This window comes from Gopherus evgoodei, chromosome 7 (assembly GCF_007399415.2).
Source record: "Gopherus evgoodei ecotype Sinaloan lineage chromosome 7, rGopEvg1_v1.p, whole genome shotgun sequence".
Taxonomy (NCBI): Eukaryota; Metazoa; Chordata; order Testudines; family Testudinidae; genus Gopherus; species Gopherus evgoodei.
In genome coordinates this window covers 87,338,309-87,350,674 of record NC_044328.1, presented here as the reverse complement: position 1 = coordinate 87,350,674, position 12,366 = coordinate 87,338,309, and the positions used below count along the sequence as shown (strand labels likewise).

The 12,366-nt window shown below is 42.0% G+C and overlaps 1 protein-coding gene across 1 annotated transcript in view; it reads left to right on the top strand.

Moving 5' to 3' along the window:
• The first annotated feature begins 8,171 nt into the window (after window positions 1-8,171).
• LOC115654695 (musculoskeletal embryonic nuclear protein 1-like) overlaps window positions 8,172-12,366 on the top strand; it is a 97,588-nt gene continuing 93,393 nt past the window's right edge. Inside the window, exon 1 of the mRNA XM_030569364.1 lies at window positions 8,172-8,425. Coding sequence (XP_030425224.1) covers window positions 8,242-8,425 — 184 coding nt within the window. The 5' untranslated portion in view covers window positions 8,172-8,241. The remainder of the gene's footprint in view (window positions 8,426-12,366) is intronic.

Here is a 12,366-nt window from a genome sequence, read left to right as displayed (position 1 = left end):
TCGAAGAGAGGTGCTATTGCTACTTTTATAGAGAACTACGGCACCTGGAGGGCAAGGGTCACAGCAGGGCATAAAACTCAGGCATGCTGATTCCTAGTCCCGTTTCAATGACGAATTTTTCCTGTGACAATGGGATGGAGAAGGGCATTTATCAGAAATGATAGGAGACAGGAGCTCAGAGAAAGAAATGTAGCAACCACTTCGATCCCATTCTCTCTCGGATAGATGTGTGTGAATAGCTGTTTCCGCCATCAATGAGAGCCTGATCTGGGCAGCAGAGTACAGTGCTTAAACTTCATCAACAAGAAAGAAAATAATGTTGAATTAGACAGACACTTTGGTACATCTGAAAACAAACCAAAACAGTACCAAGATCAATTTACTACCTCAGTTTCTGGTATTTTTAAGCTAACTGTTGTTACTACTGTATTAAAATTTAAAAAAAAAAAACAAAAAACCTAAGCACATCTATTACTTTAACACACAATCAATAGCATTAAGAAAAATCAAAAGAAATTAAAACATGAGGGAAGAAGAGGCATTTACAATTGAATCAATTTATATGGTGCCTACTGTGGGGTGGAAAAGCACTGCACAAAATCTGCCAAACAAAACAAATCACTCTGTCCAAACATCAAAAAAATCATCCAGCAAATGATGTGCTAAAATCTTGACTGCACACAAAACATCAAATACTCGAGTTATTTGGTTCTAAAATGTGATAAACAATAGAAAATTCCTGTGTTAAACCTGAGACAAAAGAAAACAAATTGTACAATTATTTATTCAGTGTCCCAAATCTGCATGGTACACTACATACGTTTTTTTAAAAATCCCTGTCCTAAAGAGTTTCCAGTAAAGGCATAGACACTGTGCGACAAGCAATACCAGAGGCAAATAGGAAATGGAGAGGAGAAAGTAGGACAAATTTCCTTTTTAAGACTCAGCATTTGTTTTGGTAAATTATGTGCGCTTCTGCTCTCCTTGCACCCTCTAGTCTCTTCCATCCTTCTCCTTGTTGCTGCCATATTTCCTATTATGCATTTATATATTTTACACACACACACAAACTATGTTTAAAGGACATTATTAAGGCTGAAAGTCAAGCACTGGAAAGTTATGACATGCCAGCTATTTTAGGATACAGTCTTTAATTATATGATCATGTTATTTTCTTTCTTTCTGATTAAAAGAAACACCAAGCAAGAACATCTCCTTGAGAACATATAGCATTAATGCTAACAATTCAACAACAGACGCCTTAGGAATTTAAAAGTGCACTACAGTGAAAACAAGACCATAATTACATACCTACCTACTGGTTTTCTCCCAGGCTCAGCTTCATGGCTGCCTCCAAGGAAATCTCCCCACTTACCTCCCAAGCTCTCTCACCTCTTTTAAATTATCCATAAAACTGACTATTTCCAGGAATCCTCTCCCCAATAATCGTCACAACCTCCCTCTTGCACTGTTATGCTATATGGTATCCTCTCTTTCATAGATTGGGACAAGTATCACGTGTTTGCCTCTCAAGAAACATATAGAATTATATCCATGTTATAATAATTTGTATTTCAAAGAAAATATTTCTAATTTCCTATTTAATGGTTGTATACATTATTTCAAACTAATGAACAAAAAATGAACTCATTCAATGCTTGAGGTTTTTCAGTCACTTTTGTCAACTAGGCTGAAATGATTGTTGTATGTATGGTATGGATGAAACAGTTTCATTTATTGCTGTGTAATGGACTCAATTGTCAGTCAGAACAGGACTGCTATCCAGATACTTGAGCAGCAAGAAGGATTCTGTCGTCAGCCCTGCTTTAGTATCTTGGTGCTGACCTTGTGTAGTGAAGCAGGGAAAGAACTTCATGTTTAAGTGCTCAGTTCATATACTATGTGGAACTAAATATTGCTGATAAAAAGACTCAGCCTCTATACTTAAGTAATGCAATGTTGGAAATGTGTCCATAATTGTCAGTGTGACCAGTCCCAGTGGGTCACTGGGCCAGCTGAAGTCACTCAAGTAGGGTGAACTGCAAAGGATGAGGCGGCCAAACCCCAAAACTGGTGGATAATTCAGTACTTAAATTTACCAGGCCAGCATAAAACAGCTTCTTTATTACCTCACTAGTTATTCAAAAGGTGTTAACACAGTTTCCTTAAAGTACCCAGCCTCAAGACTCCATCCAAGTATCCAAGTCAAATATGATGAAGATTTCTGAAAATCTTATTTCATCATATAAAAGAAAAAGATTCTACCAATCCCAAAGGATTGGACACATTACCTCCCAGGTTAATAAATATTCCAGATCTTACCCAAATACACACTACAGCCACTTCTTATTAATTAAACTAAAATTTATTAAAAAAGAAAAGAGAATATGGTTAAAAAATCAATATGCATACAGACATGAGTTTAATTCTTGAGGTTCAGATACATAGCAGAGATGGTGAGCTTTGTAGCTGAAAAGAGTTCTTTTAGAATGTAGTTCATAGGTTATAGTCTAATGTACAATATCACCTTCAGAGAGTACCAGCATAACTGGGACCTCAATCTTGCGACTTAAACTTCCCCGATGAAGTTTAAGCAGATCTGAGATAACAGAATCTGGACCCAACCATCTTTTATTCAGTGTTCTAGCATCAACTTGACCACACAGTCCTGGGTAAACAATAGGCTTTTGATGTAACCTGCTGCTTCCTAAACACCACCAGTAATTGGTTACACAAATTCACATAGGGCAATTTATCTATTAGGCAGTCTATCACAAACTTCAGAGACATTGACATTATTTCACCCAAGATTCATCTAAATGTTAATATTCCCATTTGATCGCTGACTTAGTAGCTATAATGGCAGACAGGAACTGCCTGTTTACACAGGTAGCATCTAAGATACACACAATTAATATTACCTCTAATTTCTAACAACATAGGCTAGAACTTTAAAATGCAAACCTATTTAGCATGCAATAGCCCTAATTAACATTTCTAGCATGTCTTTAAATGTCTGCTTTGGGTTAGTTAGCCTGCAAGCTGTTTAATTCTTTCTGGCCATGAGTTATATTTTGTGTAAGATTTGTCACAATTATATCACAGGGGTAGCAATAATTATTTGCATGGTTATATTTTAATCAGACAACATCAGTCATCCTAAATTTTCAAAAGTTATTAGAAGACGAATTGGTAAAAACAGCCCAGATGTGCACAATTTTACTCTACAGTTGTATTTATTTTTTTGTTTGGGGTTTTTGTTTTGTTTCAGAGAAGTCTTAAACAAATGGATTAAGAATTTTTTATTTCTCCTGCTTCTGGCAATGTCCTCAAAACTCAATTAAACATTGTCTGTACAAATTCAGCCATAGCTTTAAAAAAACATATTTGAATATGGAGATTAGATTCCACACACACACACACACACACACACCTGAATTTTTAAAGGAGGCACAGTAAGCTATAAGGTGATGGTATCATCTACAGTCTAATTTGTTGACTGCCTCCTTACTGCAGATGTTTGTGCCTTGCACTCAGTATTTTCAATAATTTTTTTCCCCAGTAATCCCCAAATCAACATGCTGGGCAATTGCTGAATCAAAGTTTAAATAAGGCAGTGTACTTTAGGGGACTACTTGCCTATTTAGTTAGGCATGTGCTCAAATATGCCTCTGGATTAGGGCCAACACTGATCATATTCACTTGGATAGCTTCCTGTTCAGAGTACTTGCAGTCTAACGCATCTACTGATCTACTTTTGCCACCTGCTGGTCTAATCAATAATCTTTTGAACTGGCTTGACTGTACTTCATTTGCTAAGAATCCAGTTTTTCATCTGCAAACTTAAATCTTTTTTTTCAATATACTCATTCAAATGATTTATTATTATGGAAATATCTTGGGTAAGTAGAGTGCAGTAAGTGGCTGCTAAAAATGCTCCAAAACCCTTACCCATATTCTCAAGTCTTCATCCTGTTTTTCTTAGTCCTTAGAGTGGCCCAATTTCCATTGAGTTCAATAGGAGGTTTTGGCTGATTGAATTTAAGTGATAACCCACCATCACTGTCCCATGATACATTTTCTGACCTTAGTTTTGAGCAAAATAGAATGAGCCAGGCCTTTAGCCAATGGAGCTATGCCAGTTTATATCAAGGACAGTATCTTACAGGGTGTACTGGTCCAGGCACAATGAAGTACCAATCCTGAATAAGGCTTATAGGTCCTACCATAATATTAATAGATTTGCAAGTACAGTGTCTGATGGTAATCCTGCCTCATGCTGTGGGTTTCTCTAGCTGGTCCAGTCATGTGTAGAAAGCATGGTAAACCATATGAGAACAGTGGCCAATGGGAGCTGTGGGGGCAGTACCTGCAGGCAGGGGCAGCACACACAGCTGCCTGGCTATGCCTCTGCCTAGCAGCTGAGCAAGGAGGATGTTACTATGCCGCTTCTGGGGAGCCCCCTGGGTAAGCACTGCTCAGAGTCCATTTCACCCCATCCCATGCCTCTGCCCCCTCCCACACCCAAATTCTACTGTTTGGGAGGGAGGCATGGAGCCAGGTAGGGAGCCTGCCATCCCTCCCAATTCCCTCCCCCCCTAGCACCAGCAGGGGTCCTGGGCTGCACACTGCTATCCCCTCCCCCATCCCCAGCATCTGAGCCACCCTCCCCTAGCACGCATTGAGCCCCTGCGCAGCCTCCAACCTAAGTTTTATTCATGGGTATTTTTAGTAAAAGTCATGGACAGGTCATGGGCCATGAATTTTTGTTTACTGCCCGTGGCCTGTCCATGACTTTTGCTAAAAATACCTGTGACTAAAATGTAGCCTTAATAATAAGATATCATATTCTCTATATAAATTCATCAACCAAAGGTTGTGTTTATATTTAATTCCTAAGGTTAGACCTCAATAGTACCTCCATCTACCCGTCTCTGTTTCTTGCTCATTAAAATGGTATAGGTTGAGCTGTCAAACAAGTCAAGAAATTCAAAAGTTGGGATTCCTATACAATTGTAACCCTGGCTTTCCATTTGGAATATGAGCTGTTGCTTTGATGTGCTTGGTCATGAAAGTGCCTTGATTCTTTGCTGCTTTTACAGATCTAGACTAACACAGGTACCCCTCTGATACTTGACTGGAGGAGTAACTCAAGGCTTCCAATGTGACTTATCACAGAAAGTGGTATTTTTTTCTGCAATATTTTGGAATAGGCAGGATGAAGTTTACTTTCCAAGACCATTGACCCTAGCATATTAGATTGTATGAATGCACATATAAAGCAACTGTGAACAGGATGAAAACATGATGAATCTCAGACCAGCTAGTTCAGGAAGAAATAGCACTTCTACCACCTTTAATAACACTGGTCTACAATTTTTGAGAAGTCGTCTGCTTCAGATATAAAATGTGATATTTACTATGTATTTTGATGTGCTGAATTCAAATATGACAATTAAAACAACTGATTGGCTACTGTTTCTAAGATATTTAAGTTTCTACATTTTATGTCTATGTATATTGTGTAGATAGTAGAGTTTTAATCATACATTGTAAACTTAGGTCTTTTCATGTGTTTATGGTTGCTTTACATGATAATATTTCACCTGTCTTGTTTATGTAACACTTTAAAAATCAGCAAAAGGGTCATATAAATAAAATTTATTATGAAACAAAAGGCAAAAAACTATTATGTACATGTTTAGTCCTATTCAGTGTCTACTCGGCGCTTCTTGGCTTGCCTCTTGTATTAATATGCTATTTGGTCAGTATATACGACCCTTGACTTGGGACTGGCGGCGGATAAGTGAGTTATAAAGGGAAACGATCTCAATTTAAACCAGAAATGACTAAAATACATCTTTGACTGGATCTATGAATAAATCTATGACTGGGTTTGGACAGTACTTGCTTTTGAGGCAAAACAACGAATGATGCAATCTGAAGCTCGTATTATGTCATACATGATATGAATTGCATCATGTTATTCCTAGAAGTCATGGATGATGCAATCATAACGAAGCTTACATCACTCTGCTGAACAAATTGCCCTATATCAGCTCTAGAAATCATACAGTGTTGTGCTCTCTTATTTGTCAGTGTTTGATTTTGCAAAGGGACACATTTCTGTTTAGCCAAAGTGAGCAGAGATGCCTCGTACTTGTGTGAACAGTGCAGTGGTGAAGTGACTTTTGCATCACAAAAGCGCAGTATAACCGCTATGGTTAAGAAAGCCTATCGCCTTTATTTTGGCTGCAGAATTGGAGATCAGGACAAGAGGTGGGCCCCACACATATGCTGCAACACTTGTGCAACAAATCTTCGCCAGTGGTTGAACAGGAAAAGGAAATCTATGCCTTTTGCAGTGCCAATGATTTGGAGAGAACCAACAGATCATACCAGCAATTGTTACTTCTGCATGGTGCCTCCAGTTGGGAAAGGTGTGTCAAAGAAGAAAAAGTGGACTGTGCATTAGCCAAACATTCCATCAGCTATACGCCCAGTACCCCACGGAGGAGGACTGCCGGTTCCTGATGCACCAGAATCATTCTCACTTGAGTCAGACGAGGACGAGGAAGAGGACGAAACTTCTGGTCCTGAATCATCAATGTCACAGGACCCACATTTTCTCCCATCCTCCTCCTCTGAACCACACCTCATAACACAAGGTGAACTGAATGACCTTGTCAGGGATTTGGAACTACCCAAGAGTAAGGCAGAGCTGTTGGGCTCCAGACTACTGCAGTGGAATCTCCTGGCAGGCTATCAGGGCAAATGGAGCCCATCAATGCTTGCAGACTATTGCAGGACGGTGACAAGAGATGCTCTATTTAATGAATACAAGAGGCAAGCCAAGAAGCGCCGAGTAGACACTGAATAGGACTAAACATGTACATAAGTTTTTTGCCTTTTGTTTCATAATAAATTTTATTTATATAACCCTTTTGCTGATTTTTAAAGTATTACATAAACAGGACAGGTGAAATATCATGTAAAGTAACCATAAACACATGAAAAGACCTAAGTTTACAATGTATGATTAAAACTCTACTATCTACACAATATACATAGACATAAAATGTAGAAACTTAAATATCTTAGAAACAGTAGCCAATCAGTTGTTTTAATTGTCATATTTGAATTCAGCAGATCAAAATACATAATAAATATATTTTATCTTTGAAGCAAATGACTTCTCAAAAATTGTAGATCAGTGTTATTTAACTTCATTTTGTTGGCTTCAGACCAATTCTCTAAATTGTCCTCATCATTCTGAAGTTTAATCCTGTCCTGCAAGGTGCGGGCAATCCTCTCACACCTTGGTGTCATCTGCAAGTTTTATAAGCATATGCTCTTGTCTAATTTGTTAATGAAAATATTGAACCCCTCCTGGGAGAACCCCACGGAATACACCCTCCCAGTTTGACAACGAACCCTTCATAACTAAATTATGGGGGCGGTTTCTTTAACACAAATTGTTCATGTGTTCAATGTTGCAGCGCCTATCCATTTAAGCTGAGCCGGTGAGCTGGGTTTCCCAGGGCTGGGCGGACGCGCGGCGAATCCCAGGGATTCCCTTCCGCGGGGTAGTTTCCTTTGCAGTGACATGTTCGCAGAATTTCCCCCGCTGGGCCGAGCGGGCAAACCCCCACATTTGCGAAGGGCGGAGGCGTCTCGCGCTTTCCTCTCTTGTCGGTAGAGCGCGGAGCACGAAAACTCCCCGCCCGCTGCACAGGAGGGCGGCTGGGACCCGGGGAAGGGAAGGGAAAGGGCGGCGGCGGCTGCCCCCACGGGGGCTGAACTCCCAGGAGGTGCTCGCCTGTACCCGCGGGGAGCCGGTGTAACGTCAGTTTGAGCAACCCTCCCGTTTTGTAACTAGCTTCAATTTCTGCTGTTTCTGTCGTTACACCGGCCCCAAGCAACTGCTGCTGCTGCGCTCCCGGACCCTGGGAGGCTCCGCCCCTCCTGCGCTCGTACCGTCCTGTTGCCCCCTATCTTCACTTCTGCATCCCCCTCTTAAAGGGCTGCTATGCCCCGCCCCCGGCTGGTCTTCCGGTTGGCTCCTCCCCTCAGGTGCCGCCTCCACCAATCCGGGCGCGTTGTTATGTCACAGGCCGGTGGTGACGTACCGTGCGAAGTGGGGGGCTTGGTGGGTGCCTCGCACCGGAAGCGCGAGGCGCCCGGTGGTGCTCGGCCGGTGTCATGAGTCCCTGAGGCCGTCGCGCGCCAGGGTGCCTCGCCATGGGGGGACCGCCCGCTTTGGTATCCGCCAACGGTAGCCTGAGCCTGGCAACCCGGCCCGGCCGCCCCGCCGTGTCCTCCTCGGGGGACGAGGGCCGGGGCTGCGAGAACGGGGCCTTCATGGACAGCTTCGGTATCTTCCTGCAGGGGCTCCTGGGTGTCGTGGCCTTCAGCACCCTCATGCGTGAGTGACCCCTCCGGGCCTGGATCCGCGACCTCTTCCTCCTCAGGGCCGGCCTCTCTGGCATCCCGCCCCCGCTCCCCCAGGGGCCGGCATAACGGCAAAAACGGCAGCCATCCAATTTTTCTACCCGTAGCAGTTACCGCCATTTAAGTCACTACACCGGCCTCCCTGGCATCCCCCGCCCCTCGCGGCAGCGACTCTTATCCCCCCCCGTTGCCCTTCCCGGCAATCCCCCGCTATGTGTGATTTCGGGGACCCAGATGCCCTGCCCCCTCTTAACACCCTTGTGTGTGAGTGACTTTTGGGACCTAGGCCTGGTTCTTCTTTCCTCTCCCGCCCCCAGGTGACCAGATGTCCCGATTTTATAGAGACAATCCTGATATTTGGGGCTTGGTCTTATATAGGTAACTATTACCTCCTCCCCCCCCCCCCGACCCGTACTGATTTTTCACACTTGCTGTCTGGTCAGCCTGCCTCTTCCCCCCCCCCCCCCCCCCCCGCGCCGCATTCTGTCTCCTCTCCCAGAGCCTGGTCTGATCTCCTGTATCACCTTTTTCATTAGTGAGCCTGTCTCCAGGAACACTCATGGCACCAGGGTCTAGCCTGGATTCCCCTTAGCTCCATCAGGCATTGCTTACACACCTATTACCTTCTTATGTGAGTGAGACACCACCTCCACAGATACCAGGGTTGCCCCTGCCTTGGCTCTTCTCCCATTTAGCATCCCTTGACATAAATGTCTCTCCACAACTGAGGTCTGGTTCTGGTTTCCCACCCTTTCCTCTTCAAGCAGCTACTGTCTCCTTGTCCTCATCCACCAGTCTCATGCATCAAAAATGCATGTATTTCCTTATTATACTAAAAACATCTATCACTAGTAGTAAAAAGCTTTAAAAATCCTGTTTGCCTGGTGCTGTTAATGCTCACTTTATCTCTTGTATTTGTTTGTTTGTATAAAGGAAATCAATACAATCAGTGTCACTTGTTTAGACTGAGTCTTGCTTTTGGGTTCTGTTTTACAATGCTTGGGTGACAATGTCCCTTTAATCATTTGCACTTGTATAATGTGCTTTGTGAGGGGGATTTAAAATCTGATCAGACTTTTTTCCATTCTAAGGAGTCTCTTATATGGTGTTGTCATGATTCTGTGAATATAAGGGATGGTGCCACTGTTTGTCTGCTGCCTTCTCTTATTTGTGTTGGCCATTTTTTTCTCCAGTACTGTATGTAGAAAATAACATCACTGGTTTCCTTTTTAAGCATTGATAATCTAGTGGAATTTTTTTGCAGAAACTGTATGTCCCTTTATGGATTGCATGTGCTTCTGATTAATGTAATGTGTAATAATGATTGAAGTGTGTTTCCTAATTCAGAATGATGTGATCTCTTCTCCAAAAACAAATTACCCTTTCCCCAAAAGTTGGTATTTCATACCTAGAATTTGATCATCTTCCTTTCCACCATGTTGTAATAGTTTCTTTATTTCTATTTGATCTACTAGATAAAGAATCTTGGTTCTTTATTTGTCTGAAGGAACCTACCACAGCAAGATACTAAATAAATGTTTGCACTAGCAGTTTTGTAAGTTCAACCCCTGAACAGCTACTGTAATGCAGAAGAAGAAGTTGCTTACAAATGAAAATGTACTTCAAGCTGACATCCTGTGGTCATTGAGGCATTGGATCTTGATGCAGTGACACAAGCAGTCTGTTCTGAGACTGTTTTGTTTCTGGGCTTGTCACATGTATAATTTCTCATTTATTGAGTGAGACAAAATAACTGCACTACCGGCTTTGGCTAGCCCAGGAACCTCAGGGATGTTGTCAGTGAGCTTGTATGTGTGTGCACTTTCCATGTACTGTTCCCAGCTCTGCTCGGATAGCTGGTTCAGCAAATCTTGATAGTACTATCCTTTGTAGTTAAGTACTGGAGGCTTGAATGTCGTTGCCTCAGTAGTGCTGTTTAGGGGGCTTAGTGCTTCAGTGTTAATAGTAGTGCAGCATGTTAGTTCAGCAGACCTCGATGTTACTCATAAAAGAAGACCATAGGCACAGTTCAGTGGCAAAGGTGCTGGGCCAGGTTTATTGTCAACCAAGCATGGTACTAGCTCCCCGGATCAATGTCTATAGTTACACTAACACATGTATGCTTGTTACAATGGACTCAGCTCGGTCAGTGGTGGGATTTTCCACTGCTCCCTAGACTGGACAAAGGCTTAAAGCGAAGTATCCTGACATTTATCGGCTGAGACAAACTGGAATACACAATTTACACACCACCTTATGTATTTCATGACCTCTGTTTATTATCCCCCTTCTTCCTAATATCTTTATTGTTCTTTCAAACCATTTTATCTTGAACTAGATTAACATGTCTGTACTAGCTAAAATATATTTGTGTAACTATCTAGTGCCTAGTACACTAACAGCAACTTTGCCAAGTTCGTGTACCGGACAGTGAACTTGTAAACAGCTGTTTTAATACATGGCCTGATTTTAGTTCACAACCTCTGGTTCAAGGCCTCAAATCTGGTGTGCGTGCATGTGCGCTGGCGTGCTCTCTCTCGGTCTCTCACGGGGGCAGTAATCTTATTGTTTTTCTTTTAAATTACTGACATTCTTTCCAAAGTCACATTCGGTTATTCTAGGTGCATTAGTGAGAAATATTCATTCTGGCTCTTATTAATGAAAAGCTATATATCAAAAGAAACCAGAACTGCGGTGTGTAAGATGCATGAATAAATATTCCAACTTGAAATGTACATTTTTTTTTAAAGATGTTGCTTAAAACCTTTTTCTTATTTCCTGGGAATGTTGGCGCTCCCTGGAAGGATAAGAAAAAGGAGGTTGGGGGTGCGACACTTACCTGAGGCTTCAAGATGGGGTGGATCGGGGGGGCTTCCACAGGCTTCTGCCCCCAGGCACTGCCCCTGCAGTGTCCCATTGGCTTTGGGGGCACTTGGGACGTGGGCAGTGCATGGAGGCAGAGGCACAGCCCTGGGCCGCCAGGAGGGGCGGGCAGCCACTGTAGACAGCAGGCAGACGCAGCTCAGTTGTGCTGCCGGGGCCCCTGAGGGGGGAGCGCCAGGTGGGGCCAAGGGAGAGACTTAAATTCTGCTTAAATTCAGATTCTTGCTTTTTACAATTTTTATTATAAAATGGTGTCTGATGCATTTCTTATTTACTAGATAATATTTGCTTGTTTTGTCAAGCTATATTGGATGGAAATAGGAATTTGATTAGAAGTGCACAAAAGCAGCATTTTAAATTTGTTTTTATTAGTTAAATAAAACTACCTTAAATGTGTATAATCCAAAAAGTAAGTTTATTAAAGCATGTCTTGCATTTAAAACTGTTTTATTAAAAGAAGTATTAACTGTAGTTAGTCAGTAAAGGGATGGTTTCTGGTCACTATGGGCCAGATTTTTAAAAGTATTGAGTCACCAAAAGATGCAGATAAGTGTCTAGTAGGATTTTCAAAAACACCTGTCTGCATCTTTAGATGCCTAAATGCCTCTGAAAATCTGGCCCATGTCCTTCAAGTTTTTAGAATTAGCTCTCATCCTCTCCCTCCTGGCTTCTATTAGTAGACTGAAGGGAAAAAACACACTTTCTTATTTTTGCAGCTCCCAATTGGTTTCTCCACTTTGAATGCACTAGCCCAAATGAAGTATTCTCTGCACCTGCTAACAAAACTGAAATCAAAAGTAATTCACTGTAAAGCTACATAGCTATTGCATTTGTGTTGCTGACACTGTAGAGCTGTTTAAATATTTTCATGTTATGATCTTAAATTTACTTGTGAAAAGCTTCAAGAGCAGTCTCTCATTAGGTCTTCTTAGTAATAAAGGGCTTGCAGGTGTGGTGAGTAATTTATTATGTTATTCCCAAACAAATGAAACATTAAGATGTAGGTATGGTTGAAAAATGTTATTAGGCCTT